Source organism: Psittacula echo (assembly GCF_963264785.1).
Source record: "Psittacula echo genome assembly, chromosome: 4".
Classification (NCBI taxonomy): Eukaryota; Metazoa; Chordata; class Aves; order Psittaciformes; family Psittacidae; genus Psittacula; species Psittacula echo.
In genome coordinates, this window is record NC_137738.1 from 46,527,336 (window position 1) to 46,547,649 (window position 20,314).

Below are 20,314 nucleotides of genomic sequence, written 5' to 3' on the forward strand. Positions count from 1 at the left end.
AATACAAAAGTACAGCAAAACTGGGAGATCTGTGCCACAATGAGGGAACCATTAAAATCTTTCAAATCAGCTGCCATTCCATATCATAAATGCAGATGGAGGACTGTATTGATGCATGGATTATCTTTTTAGGCTTATAGATAGGAGGTAACACTCTTAAGGTACCATGCTGCAAAGCTGCAACTTGGCAATTCCAGTTCATACAGAACAAAAGTGTATGTGCAGCAAGTTAAAAGAGTAAAAATACAAAATTTATCTTCACTGAGTGCTCCCAAGGAAGTTATACTACAGTTGAGAGTGGGTCATCCCTAATTCCTCCACTATTTTTGGTTGATGATCAGTCTAAAATGTTCTTCTAACTGGTGTACTTGCGCTGATACAAGAGCAGACGCATGTTCCAGCCCCACTAACATACTGTTGCTTTTACTTTAAGAGCAACCCCTGCACCCTCCCATGTATCTGAAATACAGGGCACAGGATCTCAGGCTGGGACCAGAATGCTGGTCTATGCTGCAAGAAGGTGATATATGTCTTCTGGCAGATCCAGAAACCCTTCATGAATCCTTCAGTTCCCTTACAGGAACCCTTCAATTCCCTTACAGGAATCCTTCAGAAAGGGCATTTTTTTCCCCTAGCCAGAGCCTCCTACAACTATGTTGTGTCCCAATACGGGGCACTCTAACCAAATGCCTGACATCTCATATGCTGAATTAAATGAGATTTAACCTTACATCCTTATACTCCCAAAACAACTTCATGCTTGCCTTTTGAAGGAGAAATTGCTTTTCGGAAAATGGTGGCATGCATTTCATGCCCCAGCAGTGTAGCAGCCTTTTCCACTAGTATCTCCCTAGTGATAAGCATTTACTGATACATACTGATTTGTCCAATTAAAAGAAAGGTAAACCGCTTTAGTTTTTATACTGTCAAACCCAAGAGAGTCTTTCTGTTATTTGTGCTGCAGTGCTGTTTCATTTTGCAATTTCATAAACTTCCAAATCAGACGCTACTCCTACTGTTTTCAGTGTACAAAAAATCCTGAAAAGTGCCCACACAGAGAACGCAGCTCCCAGATACTTTATTCACCTCTCCATCTTTCAAGCACTGCTGTTCTCTCTTCTAATCAAAGAAAACAGCAAGACTTGACTCAGCTTAGTTTCTAAGATGTTTAGCAGTGGCAAGGCTTACTGAGACTAGCACACGGCCACACAAGAAAAAGTGCATCTACATTTCAACATTGAAAGCCAGGAACCCCAACCTATCTGCAGCACATTCTTAGCTCCTACAGAATCACCAGCCTTTACTTGCGTCCTAACTTCTGAACACTCTTACAGAAACATAAACATTATTGTTGTTAGCTCCACACAAGGACAGATGTTTTTTCTGTAGTATTTTTCTAAAGAAAAGCCTAGATTTCCTTAACACTCACTGGCCCCTAACACACACCCACTCTAAAGCCATACCTGCATCCCTGCTAGAGCCTGCTGGGCCAGCTTCATGCTCTTTGATTCCAGAGCTAGTTGGAGAGGAAGGAGACACTTCTCCCTGAGGAAAATAAAAAAAAATTATAAGTGAGAAGGAACAATGGAACTACAATTGGTATTCAAAGGAGTAACACTCCAGAAGAGCTGTATCACTTTCAGTAAGATGAGACTTGTGTACAGTAATCAAGGAGAATTTCACAGCTCTGTGAAGCACTTTTACCCTCTCAAGAAAGCTGGCATATTTCTTCACATACTGTTAAGAATGGCCTTTTAATTGAAATTTCACAAAATACTTCCAAACTGTTAGCCCTCTGTGTACATACATGAATGTGCAAAGCATAAAGAAGGGATTCACAGCTCACTAGTGGTCCTTCAACTCAGCATGTTAAGCATTACACTTCAGTCACCTACCTTCTGTTTCATATTCCAGTTGCCAGAAAAGTGTTTTTATAATCCACTTTCAATTAGTCAAGTTTTGGTCTATGCCCTCCTCTATGGTACAGTGTGTAGCTACTTCTGTCATGTTAGCTCCCTCCAACTATAAATAATATTGACAATACCAAACGTACACTAATGAGTTTAGTTTACACCTGAATTAGCACATGCTATAACTATGACTAAGCTGTACTTTGATTACAGAATAACTAACATTCATTTTTTGAATATTAAAATAAATCACTATTTAGGATAATATTTTAGATGCAGTGCTCAGATACTGATTTCTCCTTTTTTTTTTTTTTTTAATTTGGTGACCAAACCAAACAGTGCCTGGGTCTGTGACTTCTCTCCTTGCTCCTTATCAGAGAAGGGCTGCACTGTCTGATGGACACCTAGTAACCACAAGCCTTTGAACCAAATCCTGCTAGTTGGCAGGAAACCCATTCCTCATCAGAGATGCTCAGCCAATGTCCAACTGCAGGCTCCCTGAAGGGTTGCAACACTTCATTAGGTCACATAACATAAGAGGCATTTATCCGTAAATACAGAATCTATTTTTACATTTGTATAGACTTACTTGCTTTTGGCAGACAATTTTGTGCCAGCCCATAAGAGTCCTAGTTCTCCAACTCTCTGCACTGCACCCCAAGAAGCCCTTTTGGAATTACACTATCAAAAATGTTCAATTTCTAAAAATCTCAAAATGAAGTTTTCCCTCTTTTGCTCCTGTGAGCTGCCTTTGTCCTGAATTCACTCAGTTTCAGTTGACCCAATAACAAACATTGAACTGCTCCTCTTGCAAAATCTCCCTTCCTAAGAAGCCCTAAGTTAGAGCAACGGTGATTACCAGAGTTTCACACATATTGTCAAAGCAACCTAAAGCCATTCTTTGTCACCATCTGCCTGTAATCTACTAACCTCCCTCCAAAACTGGCAGTCTACAACCTGAACCTGGTTTTTAAAAAGCTTAAATCAAGATTACCGAACACTGACCGTCACAGCTTTGGGGAACCTAACTTGTAACTCCTTCAGTGGATCCTGTTTGCAGAGGGGACTAAAAAGTCCTCTGTTTTGCATGTGTTCAATTGATATTCCTTTCTCTCCACCTTTCCCCAAAGAGCACAGATCACAAGCTGTGGAGCACAGATCTGCTATTTGCTCTTCAAAATATAACTCCTTCCTTTAATGATACATTAAAGACTTGAGAGTCACAAGCATGGCTCAGTTAAGAAATCCAGCAAGCTTCTGTACTTGGCAAAGACCTCTTGAGAATCTGCAGGTCTCTTTGTATTTGTACCTTCTTCCCAGGTTATTGGAATTTGTTAAAGGCTATTTGGCATAAAACCACAAGAAGCTTTTTAAAAAGAAACATGAATTACAGATATTTCTAAAGAACTAAGCAAACTACACATGTATCTTATAATAGGTTTCTAACTGAAAGCTAACCATTTGCTTAATTTAGGATATTCTGAGAAACAGGCTGGTACAAAGCCCAGTTTTCTCAGAAGTTCCTTTCTTGAATGTTTCTGGGATCAGCTGAACTAGGAGGACTCTTACAACCTGCAAGTTTAAGATCCTAAACAGCTTGAACTACAGAACATCTAGGAAACACTTCCTCATGGAGCATCATATCATACAGATCTACAGAAACTGCCAGAACATCTACTCCAGGGTTCAGACAGTAATCTTCTAAATAACACAGAGCTGGCTGCTACTGCCTGTACCTATCTACAAACCTATCTACCGCCAGATTTGCCTAGATCTGTGAACATATGTAGCATGCAGGTCATTTGTGATAGGACTTTCTAGTTTCAAGAGGTGTCACAGCAATACATCTCTAACCCACAAACCACCTTTAAGGGTTATTTTTTACATTGTGACTTTGACATACTCTCTTTTGAAAGAAGTTGTCACTATGACCTCTGGGGGAGAAATCACATTTAAAATTTGTAGATCAACAGGTGTCAAAACAAAGTACCTGTTCATTAACTGGTACTCCATTAGCCAGAAACACACAGGGAAAAAAGAAGGGAAAAAAGAATCACAACAGTGTACACTACTAACTGTGGGTATTCTAAAAACTGATGATTATTTACACCTGCACCTATTCAGGACAGAACACATTTCTTTTAGACTTCTCTACAATTCCCTGCAACAGTATATAAATATTTGGGGAATTATTAATACACAACAAACTTATTCTCATGTTAAAGTGGATGGAGATTGGGATGAAAAGAAACAGGGAACCCTGGTGTGCATCCAGTCCAGTTTCATTATAATGAAGACAGGTGGGAGCTCCTATGGCTTATGTGTAGCTACCCTGCACATGAGCATGTTGCCTACCATCTGTCATTAGATACTGCAATGAGCAGAGAACAATGAGAGTTGTTTCTTGAGATATCTCCCAAAATGAAGAGCAAAAATGACAACCAGGAGAGTGGAAATTAGAACAGATTCAATTAGCTGAACTTCCCATCCTTGCTAAAAATGTTTAACTGAAAATCTAATTAAGGTTGCTGCAGCCTGTGTTCCACTGTATTCTCAGAGAAAATTAATTGCCATTGTGTCATTTCCTGTTCTTGTTACACACTCAGTCAATTAAACCTTTAGCATTTTCATGCTACAGCTATAAAACACCTGCAGAGATACCTCACAATGTCTGATTAGCTTAAGCATCTTCCACACTTCAGTTCAACCTGCCATTTAAATGCATTATCTGTTAGCATGAGAACACAGAAGGACATGGCAGATAATCCTCAGGCAGAATGGGAGAGAATAATGTAACTTAACACAATCAATCCATACTGAGGTCTACCACTTAAAAAACAGGTTCAATAAGGTTGCAAAAAAGATAACGCAGACCAGGATTTGGTCTCAGTTTACAACAAGAAAGGGATTGAGGATTCCTCTTATACTTTACAGTCCTTTTATAATTCCACCCTGTTTAGAGTGGCCCCATGCCATGGGATCTCATTGCTCCACTGCCTATAATGTCAAGTGACAATTCATTAATGTTTTGTACTGCTACATATGTAAGGCATTTTACATACATGAAGTTCTCAGAATAAGCTGGTGCACATCAATATATTTCAAATCATGTTTAAGAACATGTTGCATTTACGTTACTGTACAGAAACTAGCTTCACACTGGAACTCCTAAGTGATGCATGCAGGTGTGGACATCTATATACAGTTTATGCACAAATACCAACATAATCCTGAATGAGACCAGTCAAGTACAACCCAGGGCATGAAAGGAAGGGAGCACCTTTGACTTAGAGGAGTGGAGGCTACCAAAAACTTCAGGATAAGGTATCCTGGGCATTAACAGATGAAACAAAGCAATGAAAACAGAAGCTAGAGGGAAGAAGGAAATTCAGATGGTGTGAAGAAAGTATGACAGTAAATAAAAAGGATGTGGTCAGGTATCAGCAGTGTATTATGCTGAAATCCACATGAAATGCATTGTTTGCACATATCCACACTGTAGTGCTCTGGAAAGACAGTTTAAAAAACCAGATCAAAACATACACAAAAGGGGGGGAACGGGGGGGGGAAGGAAAAAACAAAACAAAACAAAAAACAACACAGGCTGCAATAACAGACCCTGGCTGTAAAAAAGAGTCTGGGAGAATGATTTTTCAGCACAAAAAGTAACTGCAGAGACAGGAAACAGCTTTCCAAATCATGGTGTTTCTATTCAAATCTGGTTTAACACATAAATACTGAACAAATGAGTATAACATGATGGCAGCTCCCTCCATTCAAAGCAAAAAATGACAAGCCACCCCTGTCCTGACCTAAAAGACCAATTAATATAAAAAAAAAATAAAATAAAAAAATCTATATATATACTAAGGTCACTAAAAATCAGTAGCCATCTGCACTAATAGGAACTCCATTAGAGAAAGCAGCATTTGGTAAGCTTGAGCCTTGTTACATGCAAAGCTGAGTAATCTGAGAGCACCAAGGACAAAGACTCAGACCTCTTCCTACTGAGGCTACCTGAAGTTCTGTCACTAGACCTCCATGGTACCCCAAGTGAGATCACTTGAGCCCAGGCTCAAGCAGAAAGATCAGAGACAGAACCACATGTGTAATCCATGACCAGTATCTCCAGGAGCACAGGTTGTCCTTCCTAAGCTACCCTATTCCATGGCTGTTGGCTTTGTAAACTGCAGAACACGTCATAAGAATATAAATAGCCTTTATATTAAGCACGCTGGGTTACAATGACCTTTCTAGTTGTCTGAGTTTGCCATGGCTCAACAACCGACCTCTTTCCCTGAAGGTCTATCACAAAAGATGCTATGACATGCCAGTCAAAACAGACTGCCAAAACGGTCGGAGCAAGACAGATTACTATTGCAAGTAGAGAGATCATAAAAATCTTTTTATCCTCACTGTAGTGGAAAAAAAACCTTTAGTGAGAAAAGAATAATGGTTCATTAATTCACTCTCATGATGAAAATTGTAATGAAGATAGGAAATAGCCCAATCTTAACTCCTTGTTAGTATCTGGAACACAGTCTCATGGCCTACATTCACCTTCCACTTAGGGAAGGGGGCACTATAAATGAAATATTTGTCACCACCATAAGAGTTATTTCTCTTTATGCAAATGGTGATAACCACATTAATTTTCAAAAACAGAATTAAAAATAAAGATTAAAAATAAGACATCTCTCTGCATTGTTGTCCCCCTGAAAATTATATAGGAGATATAAAATCCAGAATCTCAGGACCTTATCAGCATGTACTTTGCATTTCATAGCATAATTCACAGCCCAGTCAAAGAACAGATAAGGATTCAGTTCATGGCTGTTGTCATCTTCTGATATGCTGTTTGTCAGGCAGAATAACAGTCACAGCCAGAGTCTGATATTTTTCAGTCAAAGGAACACTGACAGCTGAGATCTTCTCAGTTTTGGCTGCTTAAAATGAACAAAGTATCCCAGCGTGCAATTCCATTAGCCTGACTTACTCCAGCAGAAAATTTGTCCCACCGTGAGAAAATAAATGGTAAAGATGAATTCTCAAAATTCTGGAGGTACTCCCAGCTGTTACCCTTAAATAAACCAAACAGAAGCAAATACTGTCCCTACACAAAAAGGGATGATTTATTTAGTGTAAAGCAAATTCCAGTGGTGTGCATATGAACACGTGTACGTATAAAAGTAGAAATATCCGTAACTCTTCTTTTCCTGTGCTAGCTTAGAGAATGTTGATAAAAGACTCCACCAACTTCATGGTTCATAATGAAAGCACTTAAAACCTGGAGGAGGAACAGGAAATAAACACATAATTTTTCAAGAAACAGCTCTTCAAAAAGAAAGCAGATTTAAAGTCCTTGCTCACATCCTAAAGGAATGATTAATTTTATCTACAGCAGAAATGTGACTGTCCCACTTACAAAGAATATTACAGTTGAGCTCAGACAGAAGTTTCAAATTCACAGTGTATAAATATAGGGCAAGTTCTCATGCCTCCACAATGTGGAAGTCAGACCAGATTACTACAACAACCCTTCCAGCACTAAAATTTGTATCTCTGTGGAAACATAAGTTTGTCGATAGCACTTACAGACCTCTTATGAGCAACAGGATAAAAGACAAAATTTGAAGCCTTCCAGTAAGAATCCTCCTTTCCAAAAAAAAAAAAAAAAAAAAAAAAAAACCAAAACAAACCAACAACAAATTATCTTTATGATGTTGTCACCTCTATAAGATGATCGTGCAGTGTTGGACAACCTTGCTGTTAAAGTGCTACAAAAGAACAAACAAGTAAAGTTGCAGTTTACAGGTCCTGAAAAAAAACCCCTGTTGAGAGACTGGTGTCATACTGTGTTGATATAAATTCTGATTTGCTTCAGCAGGATTAGGATTTTACTCCAGTTACTCAAAAGCATAGAGAAACTTGTGTGCATGTTTCCCATGTCAAGAGATTTGCCTCTCACATAACCAGGTGAAATTCCACCTTTACTAATAACTTTATAATTTCTTGCTGAAAGGATTTTCATCTTCTTCACCACTTGCAGTTTTTAAAAAAAAACCAAAACCAAACAAAAAACAAACTCATTCTTCTTCTGCACACAGTACAAAATTCTTCACTTCTATCCAGTTAAAATGGAAAGGCTTTTTTTTTTCACCTGACTTGAGGTTTAACTCTTCTTTCCACATCAGATTCTCTTTCACCACAGCTGCTGACATCAGCTCTCTCTTGGAGTTCCCTCTGGGTATCTCCTCAAGCTCAGTATTTAATTTTTCCTTCCTCTCCGCTTCATGTATTCCGTCTTCCCTTCAATCTTTTTGCTTTTCAAACCAAGACAAACTAATCACTTCACCCAACATTTAAATGAACGTGCCTCTGCAAGTAGGCATAAAAACTGCTTATCAAAGGACCCTTAATGACACAGGAAAAAGGAAGTGAGCAATAATGTAACTTCATACATTTTGTTAGCTAGAACTTCAATAATTTTTCAACCTAGAATGTCAAATGAGATTGTAATTTAATACTAGTTGGTATTAAAGTAGTGAGACAGTGGCATTTCTAATCTTTGTTATTTACATACTTTCCAAAAGAAATGGATTTGCCATAACAGCAGAAGTATAGCTCTACTCATGGGAAAGGCAAATGTGGACAGTTTAGTCTTCCATCCAGCCTAATGCAGCCGAGAGCAGAGAATTCATACAATCCTAATTAAATAGCTCAGCTGGAGAGCATTTCTTAGGTCATTTGCTTCCTTGCTATACTCACTAATAACATCTTGATTTCAACACAAACACAAAGTTCCTAGATAGGAGCCTGATGCTATTGTCAAGATGAAACAGAACAAACCCAAAAACATATGCACATGATGTACCTTTTCTTGAGAGGAAAGGAGAAGACACAACAAAAGATTCTACACAGTATTAAAGTGGACAAGACCAAAACAATAATCAGGATACTTCCAGTCTCTAAAGCTGTAGCATAATCTCTCCATGATACATTATAATCACTCTCTCTAGGACATCCACCCCAGTAGGTTTTCACCCTTTGTACAAAAGATATGTCAGTTGTTTACTAACTCTGCTCTTAAGTAATTTGATGACTCACAGAAACCCCAAAGGTCTTTCATTATAAAGCTATCTGTATTCTCTAGTATTGATTATCATTTGAAGTACAGCATGAAGTTGAGATGAGAAGCAGTGTATCCATCCTTAGTGTACACCTCCTTGTCAAGCATGTATTGCATACACTGGATTTGCTAAGGCAATCATTTTGAAAGCTTATCAAGCTATTCCATGAAACCTCTCTTCCCTGTATTTGATAAGCCTGGAGGGGACGCTAAGGATCTTTCCAGTGAAAACATTTTTGCTTCAAAATTTCAGTACACTGAAACAAATCTTATGAGAATTACACACTTCCACCAGAAGTTTTACAGTGCTGGGATTGGGTAGGACTGAAGGGACAGAAATGAGATGCAGAGGTACTATAGGGCAGGTATCTTGCAGATGACCTTATTTTCTCCATTACAGCTGAATGGCCTAGAGTTAGTCACAGAAGTTTGATAGGGAAATGGGAGGATAATATTTACACCTGGTCATTACTAGTTACACTTTGAAGGCTAATTTTGCAATCTGCAATTCCACTTGCACAGCAGTGCAATGCTAGATCTTAACAGACCTAAGGGATGACTGTTAAAAATATCCCCAGATTTGCAATGCATTATGTAATTTTATACTCACTAAACCTTAGCATATTCAATTTCTTAAGCAAACAAACATTCAAGGAAACCAAAGGTTTCCTGCATTTCCTGCAGCTTTGTTACTTTTCATGGAATGTAATTAAAAGAACTGTAAGAAAAGACTTTTATTATTCCAAGTCACCCCTCCATTTTCAAAGTCATGACTTGCACATCACACAAAGACCACAGCAGAGTCAAGCCTTACTTAGTACAAAAACAGTCCTCTAGGTTTCAGTGCCACTTCTCAGTGCTTCCCACCCCATTTCATTCCCTAAGGCAATTATCAACAGCCTCTCAAAGTTCTCATTTTCTTCTTCCCTGCAAGCACTACAAGTGATCAGATGTTTAAAACAAACACAGACACTGCTATCCCATTATCATCCTTAGACCCTCAGGGCGATATTTCAGTTACATTTGTTAACAGAAGTTAGACAAACATTCAAAACTATGTCTGGTTTCATCTTTTGTTCCTGTACTGAATGAATCATGTATATCCAACAGTAACTGAATGTTGGGGGTTAACCCCAATAGGCAACTCAGCAGATGCTCCACACTCCCACCCTACTGGCTTCTATGAAGAGAATCAATCCCGTACACTACGGGCTTTTGTCACAAATCTAGAATGAAGTTTCAGAAGAATCCATAAAAGGAACAAAGACCTAAAGAACTAGTGAGTATTAATGTTCACTACTACAAAGAGTGTGAAGAAAGGCAGAAAGTTAGGTTCAGAAAAGAGCAAGCATGGCCCTTTTTTTTTTTTTTTTTTTACCAAACAACCAAACCACAAAACACATGCATGATGGAAACTGACCTATACACCCCTTTCTTCTCCAACATTGTCTTTTGGGGTCCCAGAACACGTTCAAAGCTCTGCCAAGATAAAAATACCTGCCTATCAGACATGAAATAGGGCCAGTTACATATCCCATATTAAACATGCAGAATGATCCAAATACTGTACTAGATAGTGCCACTCTGCCTTTCTAAACATTAATCTCCTCCCCTCACCCACTCCCTAACATTAGAACTAGAAGTGTAATATTTAAAATCAAGACCAGAGCACATTTATATATATATACACACACCATATTACCATTCAAACACCAAATCGGCTACATAAATGCCCCCAAAAGTCTGGATGCAACGTGTAAACTGCTATCACAGGAGATGCAGCTCAGCAATCCATACTATCACTAGAATCTCTTCTTGGCCTGATGCCTGGTGTGGAACTCATCATCTACTTGCTGAATGTCAGATAGCGACTGCGTAATGGTGGAACAGCATGAGTCACATATCCAGCAGTCATGTTCAGGAGGAAAGCACAGGAGCACTTAATGCCAGGTGGTTGTGGCAGCAAGAGCAGGAAGAAAGTGCTCAAAAAAAGCAAAAGAAAGAAAGAGAGAGAGGTATGCTAAAAACACCCTCCAAAAAACCCCCAACATTCTTCCATTTCTGCTTCTTACTTCTGGTCAGAGGATCTGCTATATACATCAGTTTCCCTGTCCACTCTCTCCCAGCAGAAAAAAAATAACAGAAATTATGAACAAAATAAAGTAGATGGAAGAAGCATGAAATTATGAAATCACAAATATTTCTTCACAATGGAGAAGCCAAAATGCATCCCCAGCCTTAAGATTCTTTAAGTGGATGAATTAGCTGCAAAGTCTCTATGGCATTAGATGTTTCGCGATGATCACACCGCACTTACTGCTTTTATTATTTGTGGAGCACATGTAAGCTAAAATTATGTTTTATTTCAGAGTTTGTAAGTTGCAGCTACTTCTGAAGAAGTATGCCAGATGCAAAGCTAGAGATGCAAAAATTAAATGGCAGAGTAGCACTACCAATTTCACCCCCACACACCCATGACTGTGGGGGTGGGGGAAGCAAGGAGGACAGCTATTTCAGAGTTCAGCTCAGTTTAAAGCTCAGTTCTGTTCCTGACTTCTCTTCATTGCACCAGCTTTCCAAAGTTCACAAATTACCCTCAAAAGCTAGCATCAAGATGAACAGGACTGGGATCCAAACAGGACATAAACTGGTTATTACAGAGGACCCTGCTCACCACCGACTTCTGACTTCCCAGCTACAACTTCAGAAATACTGCCTATTTTTGCAAGGCCTATGTGAAATACCAGAGGGATACAAGCTTTTCCAGTAATGAACATAGGAACTGCTACCAACACAAACAGTACTTGGGAATGCTCAGCACCTTTGAGAGCCAGGACCTGTATTTCTCTGACTAGGTACCCAGAATTGGTGTCCTGAAGCCTTAGGCCTGTACCTCCATTCAATATCAATTACCTCCTCCAGCTTTTAGGTACAGAGACATACAGTATACAGATATGCTGGAGAGATAAATAAGCATTTTGAAAGCCTTTCTGGTTCTTTTTCAGAACATCAGTTACTACACCAGAATGCCTCACTCATCAACATGTCTCATGACCATTACTTTAAAGTCCACAGGGGAAACTTTAAACTACCATGAACAGCAATTTATTTATACTACTGAGAGTCTTGCCTAAGCATCATCTTCTGCACTCAGACACATTTCTCTAGGAGTAAAGAGACAACAGCCACACAAGCTCCACAGAATAGCTCAAACTCAAGTCTGCAGTGATGCTTTTGCTACACTGATGAATGGATTAAAAAAAAAAAAAAAAAAAAGTATCTATTTTGCCATTGTTCTGTTCAGAAGAAAAGTAATGACAGGACAGTAGCAAGACCTGAAAATTATATAAAATGTCTTGGAACTATGAGAAAAATCTCTTTAGGATAGTTAAAAAAAAAATTCCTAAATTCCTAGTGAAGAATGGCAAGGATGTGGAAAGAAATTCTGTACATAAGACTCCAGGTTACAGTGAGGACATCAACACCAAAACAGAACAACTAAACTGAGCCTCCTTCAGAATCCCAACCAACCTCTTCTTCACAGTACCAAGTCCATGCTGATAAAAAGCCACTGAGTTTTACAAAGCCGATAAGGCCTGACTTCATTACATAAAGCATTCCAAGAAACTCTAGTAAATCCAAGTTTTTTCGAAGCAGTATGTGACAGACAAGAACTGTCTAGCCTTTTATTTTATTCTCTGGCATGTAGATAATCTTCACAAGTATTAAACTGTGCTGATCAAACATTCTTTTTCAAGGCTCATTTTCTTGTGTTTGTTCAGTTACCTTTTATGGATCATACTTCAGCCTCTAAAATAACAGTGGAGAAACTGGTCAGGAATTAGCCAAGAGGAGCTAGCCTTAGAGCAGAATTTGTCATCTTGAAAATACTGAAGTAATGCAGCCCAAAGTAGCCAATAACTGTGTGCCCGCAGACAACATTAAGGTCTCTTTAGCTATTTTCCATGTGATCATTTCACAAATTAAGGCACCAGCAGATCAATTCCTTTTGTCTAATTCATTATTTATAAGTCATCCATTCAGCCTTCTTAAGCACTTAGTATGTATCTAGTCTTCACAAGGCCTGTTCATCAAAGACAACCACCACCCGACTAGGCAGGCAACAACAGATCTGTTAGCAATAGGTTATGTGACCCTACCTTCTCAGGAATTCACAGGACATCTATGGCAAAGCCTTGAACTGACTTAAGGTAATTTCCATCCTGGTCCACTTTAATTTTCTTTAATATTTCATACCCTTGCTCAATACTCTGATCACAAGTTAAAGTACTGAGAAAACCCATACACATTCCTCTCTCAAGGCAGAGCTGACAGGACTCTGTGGGAAACTCCACATTTACTGGAGATTGGTGTTCCTTTAGAAAGTGAGATATTTAAGTAACTCCCCTCACTAGAATTAATATGCAAGGTCATTAATTGGGATTTGAATTTGTAAATCCAATTAACATCAAAGAAAGCAGAACAGCAAAATAGTCTCATTTAGCTCCCTGATAATATGCCTAACAGATCTCTATCAAACTAATTAAAGAATGACATTCCAGACTGAATGTCCAGTTACTGCACTTCCTTGGGTGAAAGTACTCCAGGTGCTTCCAAGCACAGCAGGCATGTGCTATCTAAACAGCTACCGGAGAAGTGCTGGAAACAGCTTCCTTACAGACACTACAGCTGAACCCCCAGACTAACTACACAGGCTTTAGGGAACTGCAATGCAGCCTGTCCAGTGTTCATTACAGAGGCCCAACACAAGAGAGGAAGCTACAGACACGTTGCAAGCAAGCCAGAACACAGAAGTAATCTACCCCAATCTATCATGGAGATAAGTATGTAGCTGATACAACTCACATAAAAAGACTCTGGACTCAGCTAGTCATAGTCTGAGGAAATGCAAAGAGCTACTTGTCTTCCCCATTCTTACCCTAGGATCATGGTCTTAAAAGAAAATAGTATGAAAAACCTCTGGACATCTTATTCTCATGAGCAGACTTCATTCTTCAGTTACAGAAGGAAAAGAACTTAAGTAAGTGCATGGCAAATCTGTTAAATGTCAATAACACCAGCACAACTTGCTACTGGAAGCCAGATGCTGCTCTGTGGAGAACAGAAACAATACTGATTGGGGTACTCACCAGATTCACTATGTCTGAAACTGAGCCAGTGTCTATCTCAACTGGCTCATGAACCTCTGTCCCCCACTCTTATGCAGTATAGATGTGCCCTACATCATGAACTTTCCCAAATGTACTGTAAAGAAGTGTTGATGTCCTTCTCTTGTAACCAGTATATTCTAAGAACACACCAAACTTTCTTACTAGACAAGCTGGGACATCCTCCCTGCACATACAGTACTCAAAAAACTCATTCAGCTGCTGCTCTTGGAAGAGACCTCAGAGATATATATTTCTGTCTTGAACTGTTTGCCATATTGCCTTTAACACTATCAGTATGTTGTGGCTATGGATCTCAGATCTGAGCTGTGGACTAGGGTTACCTGGTGGAAAGATTGTATGTGTCTTCACTCTAATTCTAGTATCATGAAATATTCCAGAACATATCCCCAGGCTCCACTACTACACTCAGAAATATTGAAGCAGAAAGGGTGAATGGCAGATTCAAAGCAGATGAGCAGCAAAGGGCTGATTTGTATTACAGCAGATGATCCAATCTGCATCTAATAAAGATGAAAACAGGAAAGAAGCATGGTCAGATTGTCTCCATCCTACACAGTATCTGTACCTGGCTGTATTTCTGGCCATTGCTCTATTTTCAAGGCTATTATTTTACAGTGTTAGGAACCAAGCCAGCACAGCACTGTTCTTTAACAAATACCATGCAAAGATGAACTTTTACCTAATTTGCACATAATGCAGGTTAAATCCAGGCCAAAGATATGGCTCAGTGTGCAGTAGCTTGTTGGCAGAGAATGAAGACTGAGCTCAGAGTACTGGAACATCTCTCACGCTGTGTGAGGTTGTGTGACAGAACCTTATCAAGGACTCCACAACCAAAGCTTTTTTATTCAAATTCTGTAGCGCACCCTTCATTTTGCAAAACATCCAGTAACAGAGTGAATTGTTACTGACAAGTCTAACGTTAAGAGCTTACTTCATTGTAGCTACACCTGTGAAGGTATTAGCTTTATTTAAAAAGATCAGGAACTGGGGGGGGGGGGGAAGGACGACACGACACGGGACACCAGACTGGATGGACATGGACACAAACAACAAAGCAACTAAGCAAAGACGACATTAAGAATATTGGAGGAAGAAGAAAAAAAGGTAGCATATCTGCAAAGAAGCATTAGGCAACTGAAAACGGAAGAAATGTGGTAACAGCACTTAAAAACAGAGATCATACACTGTATTAGAGATGAAGGGTGATAAATGGGAAGATGAAGTGCCAAGTAAACATAATCTAATTCTAATGGAGCTACTCATCCAGCTGTTTTCAGCTGCCCAGCCTGTGTTGGAAATGTCTGTGTCTGGCACTGGTCATGTCAGACCTGTGCTGCATCCATTCTGCATTGACTTGAGGCCCCTTGTGGACTGCAGCTGACAGGCCTTCAGAGCAGCAGCAGAACTGCTCTTACTCCTTTCCTGTGTGGTGACTGCTTTGGGATAACTAGCTCTTCAATCCCTAACCTTCCTTGCACAAAGCTGTACCAAGCACAGCTGAAAGGAGAAGAGTGGAGTAATGAGGTGATAAAAATACTCACAGGAGTAATATCATAGTAAAAAAGCATCACCTCCGTCAGCAGCTAATAGCAGATATCTAGGAGGATCTCAGGACGTGCCAAATTTATAGCAACACTCCTACTCCCATAAACTCAATCATCTGACTAAAGTACTTCTGATTAAGAAGGGGTACCTTTGCATCCAATAGACTTCAGTGAATTTCTTCCATGGATTTGTTCAGGTCGTTTTTTAACCCATGCAAACCTTTTAGCATCTCTTACATTATCTAATAAAGCAAGCCTAAGCATTTCACATCTTAACAATAAGCTGTGTGAAACAGTGTCCTCCTGTTTTGAGCAGTGTTCATGCTAGTTTCTTTTCATGCTTCTTAATGGTTCTGTCAGAAGGGATAGCGAATAATTTTGCCTATTTGCTTTCTCCATAGCAATCAGAATTTCCAAAAGGAAATCTTAAATAGCTCCATAAATGAGTGCAGTACCACCTCCCCCATTTTATAGGGGTACAAATGGAGACAGGAAGAAGGAAGAAGGCTTACTCAAGATAACCTAGCAGGCTAAAGCAAGCGGTAGGCATAGAAAGTGTATGAATTTAGTTCCTCCTCAGTGTCCTACTCATGTGGTGATATAACCTTTCAGTTTCTAGAATATTTATTTTCAGTAAACAAAAACTTACCTAGATTTAAAAGAAAACAAACACATTGAGAAGACTTAGAAGCATTATCACTTATGCTGAAGCCTGTAATTTAGAAGGAATACTCTTTAGACCATAAGACAGCCCTCCTTTCTAAATGTCACCATTATACATACTCGCACCCATTTTGATATGGTTCCTTATATTTCATTCATGGCTAGAGGCCAAGGGCTCATCAGCAAATTATATACTACTACCAGCCTGGATCTAAAAACTAAAGAAATCACATAGATTCAGACCCTTCCTCTGTCTACCTCACTTTTAATGCCAGTTTTTACTTCAGTTTTACAAACACTCAACAGCTCCACGGGATTCAATATTAAACATCCTTACCTTAGCTGATATGGAGGTATCTTGATAGCAGCATCAGGAGAATCCAAGGTTTCTGTATAACCAAAGGAAACAATAGGGCTTTTAAAAGAAACTTCTGAGTTCAGCCACAGTAATACATCTGACCACAATCTCTGAACCAATGATCCTAAAGTTTATACCTACTCCAGCTTACTGAACAACAGCCATTGCTACCCCAAGTTGACAAAGCTTTTCATGAATCTGCCAGGGCACTGGGTGCCCAGTGAGAAGGTCATCGAGTACCATCTTTTCCTTAGTGAAAGGACTGAGGAAATTAGTAAGAATATCAGCATTTTGGCAGCACAGTACTGGAACACTATAGAGGATATTAGTGTGGCTGCTGTGCAAGGGTAACACAGAGTTAATGAAGCAATACATGGCACATCAAACTGAAAGGCCAGCAATAAGACAGCAACAGGTATGAACTACCATAGGTTGCAGTCACTAGGTGTGTATGTAAAATTAAAAAATCAAAGCAATTTTAAGTGTTATAGTTATGCTGATGTAAGCTAAGGGTCTTGCTGATTTGTGCTTCAGGTAGTTAGCATTGAAAGCACTTCAAGTCACAGCCAATCTCTGGAAATGGGTGGATGCTGAAATGTACCTAAGCTCATATACCCTTAAAAGAACTCATTTTATTGATCATCATTTCCATTATACAACAAGGATAAAACAGCTCATGGAATCCAGTAAATAAAAATATATACAGCTTTTGAAATAGATGCCAGAATGCAAACCAGCAGTAAGAAAACTGTACCGGATGGGTTTTTACGATGACTGAGGAACCGGAGAGAGGGGGCTTTCGGAAAACTGACACTCCCCTCCCCAACAGACAGAAACTGATTAGCTATTCACACCCGTATCAGCCCCGCAAGACCCACGGAGCAGCCCCAAGAGGTGAGGTGGCGAGGGACGCAGACGCTCCCCGGGACTGCCAGCAGGTGCCACATCCCCTGCCAACAGCGCGGAGCCCCCGGACGTTTTGAGGCGCTCCGGTCCCCTGCCTCCCGTTGGAGGCTCGGCGGCCAGCGCGGAACAAGTTTGTTCAGGTCTCCCTGCCTCCGCCGTTACAAAACCGCTCTGTGGGAGGCTCCTGCTCCGCACCGCTGCGGGCAGGGCCATGCCGTGACCCGCTCCACTCTCTCGCCGGCAGCCCGGCTGCGGCAGGCTCAGCCCGGCCCTTACCGATAGCCCAGGTGCAGCTCTCCTTGATGGCCCTGTGCTTGCTGCCTGACGCTTCCTTCTGCAGCTTTCGCAGGATTTCTTCCATCTTGCCTCCCCCGGGATTCTCGCGTCGCCGCACGGGCAGAGGAGCAGGCGGCGAGGAGGAGGAGGAGGGCGGTGCGGCCAGCAGAGCAAAGCCGGGGCTGTCCCCGCCGCGGCCGTGCCTACACGCGGACGGTGTGAAGCACTCCGCTGCCCCCCCGCAGCCGCTGATGAATCACGCCGAGCTCCATGGCGGGGACACGTCAGTTGTTGCCGCTGCGGAGTCCCTCCTCCTCCACCTCCTCCTTCTCTCCCACCCCGGGCAGGCCCCGGTGGCGCAGCCGGGCTGGGGCCGCGCCTGGTCCTGCCCGGCACGGACACAACCCAGCAGCTGCGGCTTCCCCCTCCCCCTGGAGCGCGGGGAGTCCCTTTTCAGAGCCAGGAGGAGAGGCGGCGGAGGTTGCCGCTGACCGTGAAGGGCCCGGGGAGAGGATCGGGGGACTGCGCCGCCTGACCCGGACCCGGCGGCAGCAGCCGCCCCACGGGAGGAGCACGGCGCGGTCGGGAGGGATGCGGCCTGGCCGGTTGCCATGGCAGCCCCTGCCTGCCTGCCCGCAGAAGGCGGGAGGGGTGGGCTCGATGTCTGCCTGGCGTGTATGCTCTGCGGCTGCAGTCGCGGGGCCGGGAGACGCCTTGTGCGCTTTGCAGGACTGAGGCGGGGACCGGCCCCTGGGCCTGTCCGGCCTCCCCACCGCCCAGCTGCTGAGCGCGGCCGGGCCCGGTAGGGCTAAGGTCTCGTTTCCCAGCCCCACCAGCATGCGCTGCCCTCAGGGCAGCCCCGCCGCAGGGCAGCCCCTCTCTTCCGCAACGTCCCACACTGGGAGGCAGGCTTGCACCCCCGCATGTGTGCAGGCGCTCGTCATCCCTTGAAATCAGTGGATCAAATATATGGCTGTGAGCCCTGCAGGACCTATGCCTTTTTCCACAGATGGCAGGTGCAGAGGGTCATGACTCAAGCTGCTTGCCTGTGCCTTGAAAAAAACGCACACCCCTGTGTTCCCACAGCAAGCCAGCCCCCAGGAGAGAAAACAGCCGCTCTGCTATATTAGACCTTGCTCTTCGCACCCCGAATGCTTTCTACGCAGTAAAACGGCCTTCTTCGGTTTGTTGTTTTCCTGCCTTATCTCTAGGATGTGCTACTTGCCCTTTTTGTAACTGCATCAGTTAATGTTAATCGAGTGTTTTAATGCCGTTGTCTTGATGCTGAATCTTTGTTAAAAGATACAAGAGCAGGCTAGGAAAAAAATTAAAAAGGCTATAGATAAGAAAGGCAGCCCAGGTAGCAGCTGGCAGCACTAGAGGTTATGTTTCCTACTGCTAATTGGAAAAGTACCAATTGTGAATTACCAGACAGAATATTGGCACCTGGTGAATCAGCCTTAGCATTTCCCATAGGATATTGGGCTTTGAAAGGCTGTCCCTTATCCAAATACTTACAAAGGGTGATCCTGCTTGTGTTTGGAAGTATTATGAATGCATAATCCGTTGTTGCATTTTAAGGTTGGAGTGTAAAACTTGTGTCTGAAAAAAAGGATTTAGAAATTTGGAATGATGCCAGAATGGTTTGAAGGTGTATAGGGAATGCCTAGAACTACAGAACTACAATAATAAGGATTTTTATTAAAAAACAACCAAGAAAAAGAAAAACAAACCCAAACCCAGAAAACCCCCCACACACACAAAAAAACCCAACCCAAAACAAACCGCAAAAACAAAACAAAAAAACAAACCAAAACTCAAAACAAAAAATAAAACAAAACTCTGACAGAAATAACAGGAAGACCATTAAGCTTCAATTTCTAGGGCATAAACCAACCTTTAAGAAACTGGAAGTAGTTTCCCAAGGTTTTTTATCTATGACCATGCGCTGCCACCTTCCTGGAGCAAAAAACGGGTAATAGCTGATGTCCAGGATTATCGGTGAACTGTGACTCTATAAGTTAAGGATCCAGTAGAAGTGATGATGAAGTTCCCCACCTATGTGCTTAGTGGAAATTGAGCACAGCGAGCAGTTTCTGTCTTTTCAAGTCTTTTTTTTTTTTTTTTTTTTTTTTTTTTGTGGATGAGGAAACAACAAAAACAACTGTGGTCGTCTTTGAGGTACTTTTAATGTAGAAACTATGTACCAGAGATCATTTGAAACTGTGGAACACTAAAAGATAAATATGTATCTATTAATAGTAAATAATTAATTGCTTATTTTCAGGAAGCCATTGATGAAAATTAATTTTTCATTTTGGACTATCTTCTAG

General features: G+C 41.2%; 1 protein-coding gene across 1 annotated transcript in view; it reads right to left on the reverse strand.

Moving 5' to 3' along the window:
• ARFGEF3 (ARFGEF family member 3) overlaps positions 1 to 18,066 on the reverse strand; it is a gene marked incomplete at both ends in the record, with an annotated part of 84,393 nt that extends 66,327 nt beyond the window's left edge. The window contains 3 exons of the mRNA XM_080615986.1: positions 1,464 to 1,545; positions 16,779 to 16,830; positions 17,982 to 18,066. Of these exons, the coding sequence (XP_080472112.1) occupies positions 1,464 to 1,545; positions 16,779 to 16,830; positions 17,982 to 18,066 (219 nt within the window). The remainder of the gene's footprint in view (positions 1 to 1,463; positions 1,546 to 16,778; positions 16,831 to 17,981) is intronic.
• Between the last annotated feature and the right edge of the window lie 2,248 nt (positions 18,067 to 20,314).